The 12,027-nt window shown below is 45.5% G+C and overlaps 1 protein-coding gene and 2 long non-coding RNA genes across 4 annotated transcripts in view; 1 reads left to right on the top strand and 2 right to left on the bottom strand.

The window, feature by feature from the left end:
* mgat2 (alpha-1,6-mannosyl-glycoprotein 2-beta-N-acetylglucosaminyltransferase) overlaps positions 1-210 on the bottom strand; it is a 2,551-nt gene extending 2,341 nt beyond the window's left edge. Inside the window, exon 1 of the mRNA XM_003971601.3 lies at positions 188-210. Within this exon, the coding sequence (XP_003971650.1) occupies positions 188-210 (23 nt within the window). The remainder of the gene's footprint in view (positions 1-187) is intronic.
* Positions 211-408: 198 nt separating this feature from the next.
* On the top strand, positions 409-1,446 carry LOC115253087 (uncharacterized). Of its 2 annotated transcripts, none has more exons than XR_003891390.1 (3): positions 409-423; positions 755-957; positions 1,369-1,446. It is a non-coding gene; the product is annotated as an uncharacterized lncRNA (long non-coding RNA). The 2 variants fall into 2 exon arrangements; XR_003891391.1 differs by lacking the exon at positions 409-423 and adding an exon at positions 486-500.
* A 5,512-nt stretch (positions 1,447-6,958) lies between these two features.
* On the bottom strand, positions 6,959-11,783 carry LOC105417547 (uncharacterized). The gene is made up of 3 exons (XR_965158.2): positions 11,637-11,783; positions 7,368-7,468; positions 6,959-7,277 (listed from the first exon to the last, which is right to left on the bottom strand). It is a non-coding gene; the product is annotated as an uncharacterized lncRNA (long non-coding RNA).
* Between the last annotated feature and the right edge of the window lie 244 nt (positions 11,784-12,027).

Below are 12,027 nucleotides of genomic sequence, written 5' to 3'. Positions count from 1 at the left end.
AAAAACATCTGTTGAAGTCGTATTTGTAACGAGAGCGAGTCTCTCAGCGATGCTAACGGTGCGATAGCTTCAGTTAGCAACTTCGAAACAGACCAGCCGGACGGAAACAGGATCAAAACACACCGGGACAGACACTCACCTAAACCTGGAGAGGCCGAGTGGTCATTTCAGCGACATGCATCAGTACGGTGGAGAAGCACACTCCTCCATTCCTTCCAACTGGCTGCATGGAACCGCAGCTACCAGCAGCTAGCTGCGACAATCCCTGTCAATACGGAACCGCTGGCCGCCGCTGTCCCACAATGCACCGCTCCAGCCGGGGGGCGCGCGAGACCCCCAGTGTATTCCTGCTGACGACACCGTTTTCCTCATCAAAGGCCTACGCGGATTTATTATGGAGTCAATATTCTCGAAAGATTAATTGTAAGCGAGCCACACTGGATGTGCGCACTTATTTATACCGAGAAACCCACCCTAAAACTGGGAGGGTGCAAGAAATGGTCAGTGCCAGTGATATCAAAAACACTCTAGGCTCATAAACAGAGAAGTATTGCTGCCTTGGTGTTGCGTGATATGAATAAAATGGAACATGGGATGTTATGTTATTTAAGCTGTTGATACTTGACACAATTATATTTCCGTTACATCGTCCGACAAATAACAGTGTATCTTTAATGCAACTATTTGTCCAGACGCAGGGTATATATTCAATAAATTAATTAACATCCCTTGGAGATAATTTGGTGTCCCGCAGTTCCTTTAGATGCAGCAGTTCATCCAACCACTAGAGGGCAGCACGCAATCTTTTACAACCGGAAGCACCTCGGCGCTCCGTTTCTTGTGCGCAGGCGCATTCGGCTTTCTTCCTTTCCAGCGCTCGAGCGAACGAGACAAGATGGGCCATCAGCAGCTCTATTGGAGTCACCCTAGAAAGTTCGGCCAGGGATCCCGATCCTGGTCAGTTGTAAATTAAATGCCTCCATTATAAATATATATGCCACAATATATGCGTTGTCGCGAATAAATAGCCTCCTAAGCGTGAGAATTGATCACCGCTCGGACACCGCATGGAAGCGGTTCGTGAGCCAATATGGCGGCGGAAGATGCACCCTGTTACTTTGAAACTACTGGCGCTGCATTAAGCTATAATGTGCAACTATAAAATACATGTCCGACGGGCGATTGCTTTTAAGTATGTCGGTGGTATTATTTTATAATGTAGGCCAAGTTTTGCCATGTTGTGAAGACATGAAAAAGGTGCCAGCATTATTTTTTGATGTTGGTTGGTTAAATGGGGCGGCTTTCTTGACCGATGGAGAAACGTTGCACATCTTAACACGCAGATTAATCTGTCCTTTTCCGTTTCAGCCGGGTATGCTCAAACAGACACGGACTGATCCGCAAATACGGGCTGAACATGTGCCGCCAGTGCTTCAGGCAGTACGCTAAAGACATCGGCTTCGTTAAGGCAAGTTCTTTACTCTCTCTAATCCAAAATCACGGTTTAAATTTGATTTTAACGCTTCATCTTGCAAGGCCGACCTGTGTGTGTTGCTGCAGTTGTCCTGTTCTGTACCCAACTCGTTTGCCATGTTGGGTGTTTTGGTGTATCTAATGTTTGTTTTTTGTTGACAGCTGGACTGAACACTTTGGACTGACATGTCCGGAGATGGATCCAGTGAAGTCCTGAATGCCAATCTACATGGAATAATTCAGCACTGCAAATAAATTGTTTTTTGTCCAAACTTAAAGTGCAGTTGTGTTCATTACTTTCTCCTTGTGAAGTTCAGCAATGTGACAGTTTAGGACTGGAAATGATCTATAAGCACTGCATCAGTTTGTCAATTAAAATTATATAAGGAAATAATTTAAGGATTCATCTCATGGTATCGCCAGGGTAAATAAATGGTAATTAACTGCCTAAAAGCTGAGATGTGGGTAATAACACCATCTTTGTTCTGCTAAGAACTCCTAAAATATTGATGCGCCAAATATTTAAGGGGGGAAACCTTTATGTTGCTATCAGTCAGGAGTATTCAGTAAATGTCCATGAGATTATTTAGTGACATGAAAAAGGCTTTAAATATCTAATAAGAAAACACCTTTGAGAGTAAATTCAATGCGTTTATGACACAATTTCTCCCGGGCACTAGATGGCAGCAGCATGCTATTTATTTGAGGCTTACTGAAACTTGTTAAAAATGGAATTTCTTTCCAAATTCAATCCCCCCCTAAATCACATCCACCTCCAGAGGTTTGGAGTCATGTGCACACTTCGTTCATTCAATTTATTTAAATGGTCACCTTTTAAGAGGTTGCACTTCACAGTATATCATGCTTGCTATAGTAACTCATATTTGATTAAGGTCCTCTTTAATCAAGTTCCTTAAATAATACTCGTCTATCTGCGGCAGATTAAGGTGGAGCTAATGTATCATGACAGAACACGGCAGCTTTAAAACGTGGAAAGGAAAATCAATGTCTATAAAAATGTAAGTGGCAGGAGGACCTTTCCTTTGGATGTCTCTAAGTTAAAAGGCTGCTGAAGGTGGGAGCACGGGGGGACTGAACACTGGCGCTCCCAGTTGCATCAGCTGACTCCAGCCGGCAGCAGGAAGGTGTTTTCTTTCATGTTCAGATCAGTTCCCCTCTCTTCTTCACTAGTGGATTCATTTTTGTGTTGCTTTCCAGACTTAGTTCAGAGTTTCCGAGCACGCCGCTCAGCAGGTCACACAGGAAAAGAAAGGGATGTCTTTCATGGAGGAGCTTCATGCCGTTCTCTGGCCAGACCAGTTAACGATGAGATGTAGCTCTAGTTTGTGTGTGTGTGTGTGTGTGTGTCAGAGGACTATAACCCTTATAAAGGCAGGAGCGGTGGGGCGGTGTTGCCAGGGTGAGCATTAAATACATGTTCAATGTTATAGCTGTCATTGTAAATTGACATTTAGGGGCCAGGTTGTAAAATCTAGACTCGTACAGTTTATCACAGTTTCTTGCACCCAGAGTGGCTCCGATGGATTTTCCCATCAACATTACAGCACTGGTTCCAGTGTGGGAGATACGGCAGCATTTAACTGTGAGAATAAAGACCGTAAAACCTAAACCCCGTCCCCCAATGTCCCCCTTTTACGATTACATGACTGCACCTACAAGGATTCCCATTCCAGATGTTTGGGAGCTGGAACTGAGATTAAAAACACATTTCTTTCTGCAAAAGGGAGGCCAATTATCTTCTTAAGTACCACATGTGATCATGAGTAAGAGTCCAGGCTGCTGTAGAAACATGGCTTAGCAACATGCTAATGCCCACAATGCCGTTTATAGAGAAATCTCATTTCCAATTCCAATTTATTCCATCGTATGTTTGATAAGTGATTCACAAGCTTCGCATTAACATCATTACTCTATGCGTCTTTGTGGATTTTTCCAGACCTTACGACCAGAACAAACATGAGCCATTAAAGGCTCCTGCAAAATTCTGATGCTTTCTTGTAGAAAGATTTCAGCCAGAAGTGTTACATAAAAAGGCTTCTGAAAGTACTTTCAGGTGACGACAGAACTTAAATTTGGTTGTGGTGGATATTTCCCACTGCTGCTTCACTGAGCTTTAATAAAGCTTCTCGGCTCTGCTGGGAATCAGAAATGAATTTCTGTACATGAATAAGTCGAGACTTTCAGTGATTACAGCAAATTTGACGGGAACCATCCAATAATGTGGGAGACTCTGACATATATATCTTGTAACTCGAATACAGAGCAATAAATTAACATATATGAGACCAAGATGATGGAATCTGAGTGAGCAGTCAGATTTATTTTCATCTTGTTAGTTCCACTTTTCCTTAGATGTTGTCTCATCCTGGGTTCTTGCAGAATGACGATTCTCCCCCACATCTTTATTTGCCAACATTCGTTTTATTTTCTACATGTTCTAAAGCGTCTCTGACCTGCTGCAGAGGAGCAGCTGCACAGTACCGTGACTCACGGTGGAGATGGTGCGTTCGAGGTCACGTGGTGTGTTTACTGTCCTTAAAAATCTCCAGACTGATGTTAAAATACTACATTTTGAATAGTTCCCAGAATCTTCCTCCAGCTAACCTCTGCTACCATCCCACGTCTTCAGATTTACTTTCTCTTCAACTTTCTGATGTCTCCAGGACATCGTCTCAGCCGCTGAAGCTTTCACAGCTGCACAAGCGTCTCGGTAGCCTTGCTGCTACTTTTCAGCCATCTTTTTCATGGATTATTTGCACTCTCGGGGAGCAAAACATCAGCTGGGCATTTGTTTTTTGCCTCCATCTTGACCTCAGTGACTCTTGTTATAGCTGCTCAGAACCCTCCTTTGTCTTCTTCGACAGGAGCCTCAAAGATCAGTACAACACTGATGTCACTTTGTTCAATATCTTTCATCTCATGTAAGGGTTCTTCACTGCATCCTCAGCTTGAGAATGAGGCTCCAGAAGATGTTCGTTCCCTGTCCCAGTGGGACTACAGACTTGTGTCACTGGCGTCCCAGATCCTGAGGACCCTGGAGTCATCTGCCTGCTTATCATGTCTACCCCCCACCCTGACAAGCCAGTGAGCAGTGTGTCCTGGATGCTGGATTATGTGACTGGCAGACCAGAGGGACAACTGTGGTGGACAACTTTGTCACTGGGTTTGAGCAGAATCATCGACAGTGAAAGGAAATGGTGGTGGATATAGAAGGAGGAGGAGGCGGAGGAGGCGGAGGAGGCTGTCCTCTTTGAGGCGGCTGAGGCCCTTCCATCATCTGCTGGACAATGCTGAGGATATTTTAGGAGTCTGGATTCTCTAACCGTAGCATCAGAGAGGAGGATGTGGTCCAGAATGAAGACGATACTGGACAACACCTCCCACCTTCTCCATGATCTCCTTCACAGTGATAGAAGCACATTTACTAACAGAGTCATCCCACCTCGTTGCACCACAGAGCGTCACAGTAAGTCATATATAATCTAGAATTCCGAGAATCATTTGAAGTCATTTGATTGATCCTGGGACATTTTTACTTCATGTACAATAACTGGGCAATAATTAAGCTGATTAATGATATTGTAAATATGATGTAGATGTAAAATACGCATTTACTGTTTATTACTGATGGGGATATATTTGTTTATTTATACTTTAGAATTCTTATCTTATTATTCTTAGTCAAAGTTAGGGACACTGCAACAAAAGGTGATAAATCATTCTGCTTTGATTCAATGAGGCACAAATGGATCCTCAAGACTTTAAAGCTCAATCAAAGCTTAATAAACCCGTATGGATTTATCAGTCAACATAACAGTTGTGGCAGGAGCACTCGTGGTTGTTCAGGACCCAGAAGTCTGAGTGGTCAGAGTGGCTGCCAGGAGCTGCCGAGGCCTCACATCCATCTTCAAGATTAAAGAGAATTCCAGTGATTTCTAGATGTTCCTGAAACGATTCTACAGGGTTTACCTGCCTGCAGCTCTAAGAGCCGGAGACGCTTTCTGCAGAAAATGCTGAGAGCAAACGCACTCAATTTCCAGTGACGACAATAAAAGGGAATAGAGAAAGCGAAAGCATTGGAAAGAGAAGGAACAAAGAGATATTAACGAAAAAAGAAATGCCTGTAAAGGCAAGAAAAGCATCATATTCATTTAGAACTAAAAAGGCAGAGGCGGGGAAAAAAGAGCATAAATCTTTACAGCGTTATAATATAGATGATAGTTTCACATTTTCCAGTTTGTTCTCTTGACTCACTCAATTATTCCAGATCCGAACCCCCAAAATGCAACAGAAACAACAGTTTTATCTTCAGATGGCTCCAGCAAACACCAACCCCACCAGTTTTCTGTGTTAATAGCATTAAAAATGCTTTAAAAAAAGGACACATCTGCATGTGAAATCACTCCTGGGCGAGAAGCTGCGGCACAGACACACTGAAGTGTGATTAATAACACCGGCCGTGGCTGCCTTCCACCTCGCTCCCGCTGCATTGTGGAGTTCTGTGGCGTTCTAGTGGAACGCGGCCATGATTCCTGTCATCAGTCACACCTGCTCTCTGGACACACACGTGACTGATCCTGGTTCCAAAACACGCACACTGGGTGGACTGGATCACCTCCAGGTGTGTGTGTGTGTGTGTGTGTGTGTGTGTGTGTGTGTGTGTAACAGCAGTGGTGACCCATCCAGGGTGTCTCCCTGTCCCCGTCCAACGACTGCTGGTCCAGTTTTATAGACGAGGTGACTCTTTATTTTGTTTTATCCACTGTAACGTTATCTAAAGAAGCCACTTCATCATGTGTAATCTACTGGAAATGCACTCGCCACGGGGTACTTTTATCTCAGCACTTTTAACACACTTTTTCCACCGGAACCACTCTCTAGACGGCACTTTTGGGTATGTATTTGATGGAAAGGGACCCTGAGTGTCACTCTTTCTACCGAAAAGGGCATTTAATCACATACTTCACAGTTTTGCTTCCGAAAACACGCCGTAAATGGTGCTTCATCCTGCCCTTTCAGCTGGAAATGCAGCTTTTTTTTAACGCCACCATTTGTTGCTGCTAGAAAGGGGCCTTACATGGTGCCAGATTATGCACTGTCCACTGAAGAGGAGGGCATTTTATCACGTTACCTGCAGAGACAGCATTGCATCATTGTGTTTCCATTAAAAACAGACCTGGCATGCACACAAGTGGGCATTTTACTGCAGTATCCTCTGAAAGGGGACCACTAGCATTTAATCGTAGTTTTTTCTTATAGAACTGAACACAATGGGGCATTCCTAAAAGATTATTCATTTAAAAATCCAACCAAATTTGACCTTTTTAACATTCACCTTGTCTTCCTGGTCAAAATATACAGACTTTTCCTCCAGGGGAGCAATTAGAGGCTTCTTATGCAGAGCCGACATTATATTCTTCCCGTCTCCGCAATGTTTACGAGCAGCAAGCAAATGATCCGACAGTGAAGGACAAAGGTTGCCTTTTATTGATATCAGCCTGAATATTAATGGGCAAAAGTCTTCCTGTGAAATACTCAAAAACAGAAGATCTATGCTCCTGCCACTTATTGGCGGTGTAATTTCACAGCTGAAGTGATACAAGCACAGGAATTTATTAAGAATATGTGCTGCTCGCCAAATAATTAAATGGAAAGATCGGATTCAGCAGGTTTGGCGTCGTGCAAAATTTCACAAATGTGCACATCTTGCAGTCGTCCCTCATTTGCGTTGGATCCCGTCAAATTAAATGGTTTTGTGAATCCACAGTTTACAGATTCCCTCACTATAAATTGGAATAAAATGATCAATTGATACGATTTAGTTACTTGCTCACAGGAGAAAAAAAAAACGCCAATGCAGAACCCCAACTCACCTGAGGGGGCAGTGTTGCACCGCAGCAGAAAGTAGAGGAGCACGGATGAAGAGGCAAGGTGAGGAGACAGGAGGCGATGCATTGGTCTCTGAGGAGCAGCACTGGAGTCACAGATGAAAAAAAACAACACTAAAGAGATAGAAGGAGAGTGAGAGAGATGCAGCCTCAATCAGGCTGTCAGCTCAGGCATATCTAATTAAATACGCCATGCCATTTGAAGTGGTGGAATACAGCTGGAGCACAGAGAAACAAGGGTAGGGCAGGCGCAGCGGGACAAGAGCCTTCACCAAACAAAAAGACAAATCAAAGAGCCAACACAGAGGCTGTTCACACAGATAAATCTGATCTTTTCAGCGCGCCCCACCGAGTCTGCCGCTGCGCCGGTGGCGGAAGAGGAGCGTGTCAGATCAAGAGACCATGCGGGCGTCTTCAAAGGTGATATTTGACACAAACGGGGTGAAACAAAGATATTAGTCATCATCCAGGGTGGTTTAATGGCGACGTGTTGCCACTTCAGTACAAAAGGGTCTCTGTGGGTGTGCAGAGACGTAGCGTTGAAATCAACGTGTGCAGAAAGTTATTTTTGTCCAAGATGAAATGGCAATGATGGCACAGAAGGTCCAAAAGTGGGAGGGTGGGCCTCAGATAGGCTCGTGCTCTCCTGTGATGGTTGACCTTGGGCATGTTTTCTTTGTCTTCAACTTTGATTGATTTCTTTTTACACTGAGCACACACAGAAGAGGCTTGGGCCAGGAGATCACCCCGAATCCCTCAGCCACACAGAAGTTAATCCTCCCCGGGATCCAGCTGAAGACCCGCAAAGACCGCAGGAAAGTAAATATATGCAGATCAGCTCGCTTCCTCTTATTCACGGCTGAATTAATTTCGGTTTATTCCAAAGTAATGGACCAGCGTAAGCAGGAAATGAATGGATTTTTATCATACTCAGGGTTGGAGTCCATCATGGCGGACAGATCCTGCGGGTGTCACGCAAGCCTCTGCACACGCATGACAGGTCGGGAATGAGGAATGATGAACTTGAGAACTCCGACTTTTCTTAGAGGAGATGATCAGAGGAGCTACTGGAACGGCGGACGGGTTTAAACCGACGCGCTTTATTGTTCCTGCCATGTAATTTGCGTTTGACTGGCGTCACGTAAGTAGCTCGGGAAAGCGTGATGCTCAGAGGCAGCCTGGGGAGAGGGGGGGGGGGGGGGGGGGGGGGGGGGGGGGGGGGGGGGGGGGGGAGGATAAAAACCCCTCATAAATGGAAAAGATCAAACAGTGGCATTTAACAGTTGGAGGAGAAATGGCATCACGGAGGACGCCGGTCTTTCAGTTGTCCTCGGGCTAACGGAATGTGATGTTCTGCCACCGCTGTAATTCATTTCTAGGCCAGGTCAGGGATGGCCAATCACATCATATCCTTTACCTTCCCCGGCTGTAACCCACCGTTACAGTCACGCAGCTGTACGACATATGTTCACCCAAGTTAAGGCTCCGATTACGCCTCTATTCAGATTTTTATGCCTTCTAGACACCAGACAAGCCGTAACCTTTTATGCAATACGAAAATATGCACCCATAACCGCCGCCGCCGCTCCTTTTTGTACGCAGGTTTGGGTTTAACCTTTGAGCGTGCAAAGCAAAGGGACGGTCTAGACATCATAAACATTTCCACGATGAGGCGCAGATTAAAGCCGACGCCTATGTGGCAGGCGGGAATGTTGTGTGGTTTTGTATTCCGCAACATCGCTCGATACAATGAACAGTTGCACAAGGAACAGCTGCCACTCACTGATGGCCCAAAAAGTGGTACCTGGAGTAAAGGCGTCGCTAGGACGTCCCGATCAAGAGGCCCCTGACAGACGTTAGCTGTGTGCCTTAGTGAACAGTAGCTGCTGACGTTAGCTTAATGCTACCGGCTTCGCCGTCCTTTTAGGAGCAGCTTCGACCTGACATTTAGTAATAACATAGCATTTCCTCTGCCAAACTAGTCTTTAACCTTCTCCTTAATCACTCGTTTACAGTTGAGAAAATGGCATTTTGTTCATGTTATCAGTCAGTTTCAATGAGTAAATGTCAAACAATTTCAAGTTACATCGTTAAACACAGTCTTGCAGGGATGTTGCCCTCTTTTCTGCATCGCCCTTCAGAATTTATGGTGCGAATCTGAAGACTTTTTTATTTCAAGAGTTTGGGTTGGTGGCGCCCCCTGTGGCCTGCCTGTCCATTACAGGACAGGTGAGACTGTCACTTCTGCTCTGCTTAAAAAAAGCGTGACCTCGCTCCAGGTGTGTTTTAAAAATGACTGCTGGTTACCATGACAACACATCCGCAACTGGGGTTCACGGTAATGGGCAGGCGAGAGCGTGTTTTCTTTTCCATTTCCCCCCTCTCCATTTGGAATATGTGGAGGTAATTCAGCCACAGTGACAATGCGACAGATGCAGCTCTATTTGCCGAGGATGAATGTATGAATGATACTGCCAGAGAGGATCACACAGAGCTCTAACAGCCTCTCACCCGCCGGGCTCAGATGGAGGTGCAGGGGCCAGGCTTTCCAGCTTCCTTGGCTTTTTTTCCCCCTAAATTAACCCCACTTCCACCCGGTCCATTATGCCTCTGCTACCCACCACATCCCTGTATGTCAGCAAATGACTTGCATTATACATGACACGCAGTCCTTGTGCCATCATTGCAGAAAGGGACATTTTCCTCTTGAGGGAAATAGTGGAGTGTGCAGCGGGGTTCAGCCTATTTTTCTTTGACATTTGAGTCATCTATATTTTAAAAAAGAGAACTGCACATTTTATCCCCGTCCACAATAAAAACCCACCGTAAATACTATGGTGCTGAGCGTCCGTGCTTTGTTTTGGCAGCACACTTAAAGCTGCATTTGCAGACTACCGAGCGTGCTGTAGTCCTTTGTTCCATCTGCAGGGAATTTCATTTAAACCTTTTTGCTAAGTGTTCCATCTTTCCCGCCTTGTGTGGGCAAATGCCTTCATGTTCTGAGAGGCAGCTGAGTGAACAGGTAAGATTCCTAGAGCTTTTTATGCTGCAAGTCCAGGAGTTATTGTCTCCTTTTGTGGAAAAAACGGTTACGTAGACCTACATTTCCAAGCAGAAGGGCCGGTACTATCCAGTCTTTGTCAGCCATGTTCCTTTGATTAAAACTTGAGATGTTTCTCAGTTTCAGGAAGCTTTGTTTGAAGCAGAAGGATAGAAATAGAGAGTTCTGACCATCGCAGCAGAACTGCTGCCAGTCCGGCCTGCAGGCGGGATGACCCCACCGCTGGGCCCTCATTGATTCCCAGCTGTCCACCCACCAGAGGATCTGATCCCAGTTAAGGGGATGCAGAGTCCACATGTTTCACAGGGTATCAGCAATCTCTGTCTGGCAAAATTGAAAGTGATAAGGATCAGTCAGCTGCAGGTTAGCATTGATTAGGAGCATACGCGATCAATGGTGGTGGGTCAATAGAAATTATAAGCATTTTAATGAGCTCCTCTGACTGACAGTGAGCTTTATGAGCTGCTGTGGAGTCTAAGTTTGGCTTGTGCTCATTAAGAATTATTAACCACTGACCTTTGTTGCCGTAGAGGGTTATCAAATAAATTGTTTGTGGCAGATTGATCTCATCTTGTAAAACATTTTCCGTGCTAGCGCCCCCTAGTGGCCAGAGTCAGTTGTTCCGGTCACCTTCTTTGGCCCCAATAGCCACTTTTTAAGGGGCAGAGTGTTTTTCTGGTGGCTCAAACATGAACTACAGCAAGCTCATAAGACTCCAAATGTTTTTTGTTTTTTTTTATTATTGCAAAGATGTTGAGAGCAGAGTGAAGAGCCAACCACTGACGGGGTTGTTCTGGTAACTGCTGATGATCCCCCTCCCAAATAAAACACTCATGAGAGAAAATGGACATGAAAGAGCTTGCAAAGATAAAGTAGATCCCATACATTGATTTCCACCTCTGCTGTATCTATTTTAAAAATGACAGCACAGCTATTATATCTAATATTTCTGCCACATCTTTTCAGTATCAGCCTCCCCTCAGACGATCACCCAGCAGCACAACAAGCTTGTGCATCTCATTATTCCCAGCCCACACATCATTTTACAGGCCATTCCGCGTGTAACTGGTGTAATATCCCACATCACTCATCCCCCCCATCCGCGGGATCCTGCTTTGTGGAAAATCATAACACTTGCATCTGGAGGCGGTGCTCCATCAAGCCCGAGGATGTCAATAAAATATTCTGCTTACCGGTGACTAATCGCAGCAGTCAAGTGTAATTTGACGGCGGGTGACGTTCGTCACCGTCGAGGAGCTCAGCTTGGCCCCGGTGGCGCGTTAGCCGTGATGGCGGCGACGGGGCAGAGAGGGGCGGGCCCGTGCTGGTGCGAGGAGCGATAAGGATGCAGCGCTGTGGACAGCACTGGCGGATTGTGGGAAAGTGCTTATCAGGCTGTGTCAGGGTCTATCAGCGTCTGTCATGTTTATTCCTCAGGTGCGCCGGCTGCTGCCAAGGCTCCTTCACAGCAGCCGGATGAGCGCCAACCTGGTGCAGCAACAGGAAGCCACCCTGTGTGTCACCCTGTGTGTCTGCAGACCAAAACCCTTTTATTAGGCCACAGCACCTCCTCTCTGTGTCTAC

Source organism: Takifugu rubripes, chromosome 16, assembly GCF_901000725.2.
Source record: "Takifugu rubripes chromosome 16, fTakRub1.2, whole genome shotgun sequence".
Lineage (NCBI taxonomy): Eukaryota > Metazoa > Chordata > Actinopteri > Tetraodontiformes > Tetraodontidae > Takifugu > Takifugu rubripes.
The sequence above is the reverse complement of the archived record's forward strand: the minus strand, read 5'-3'. Positions and strand labels throughout refer to the sequence as shown.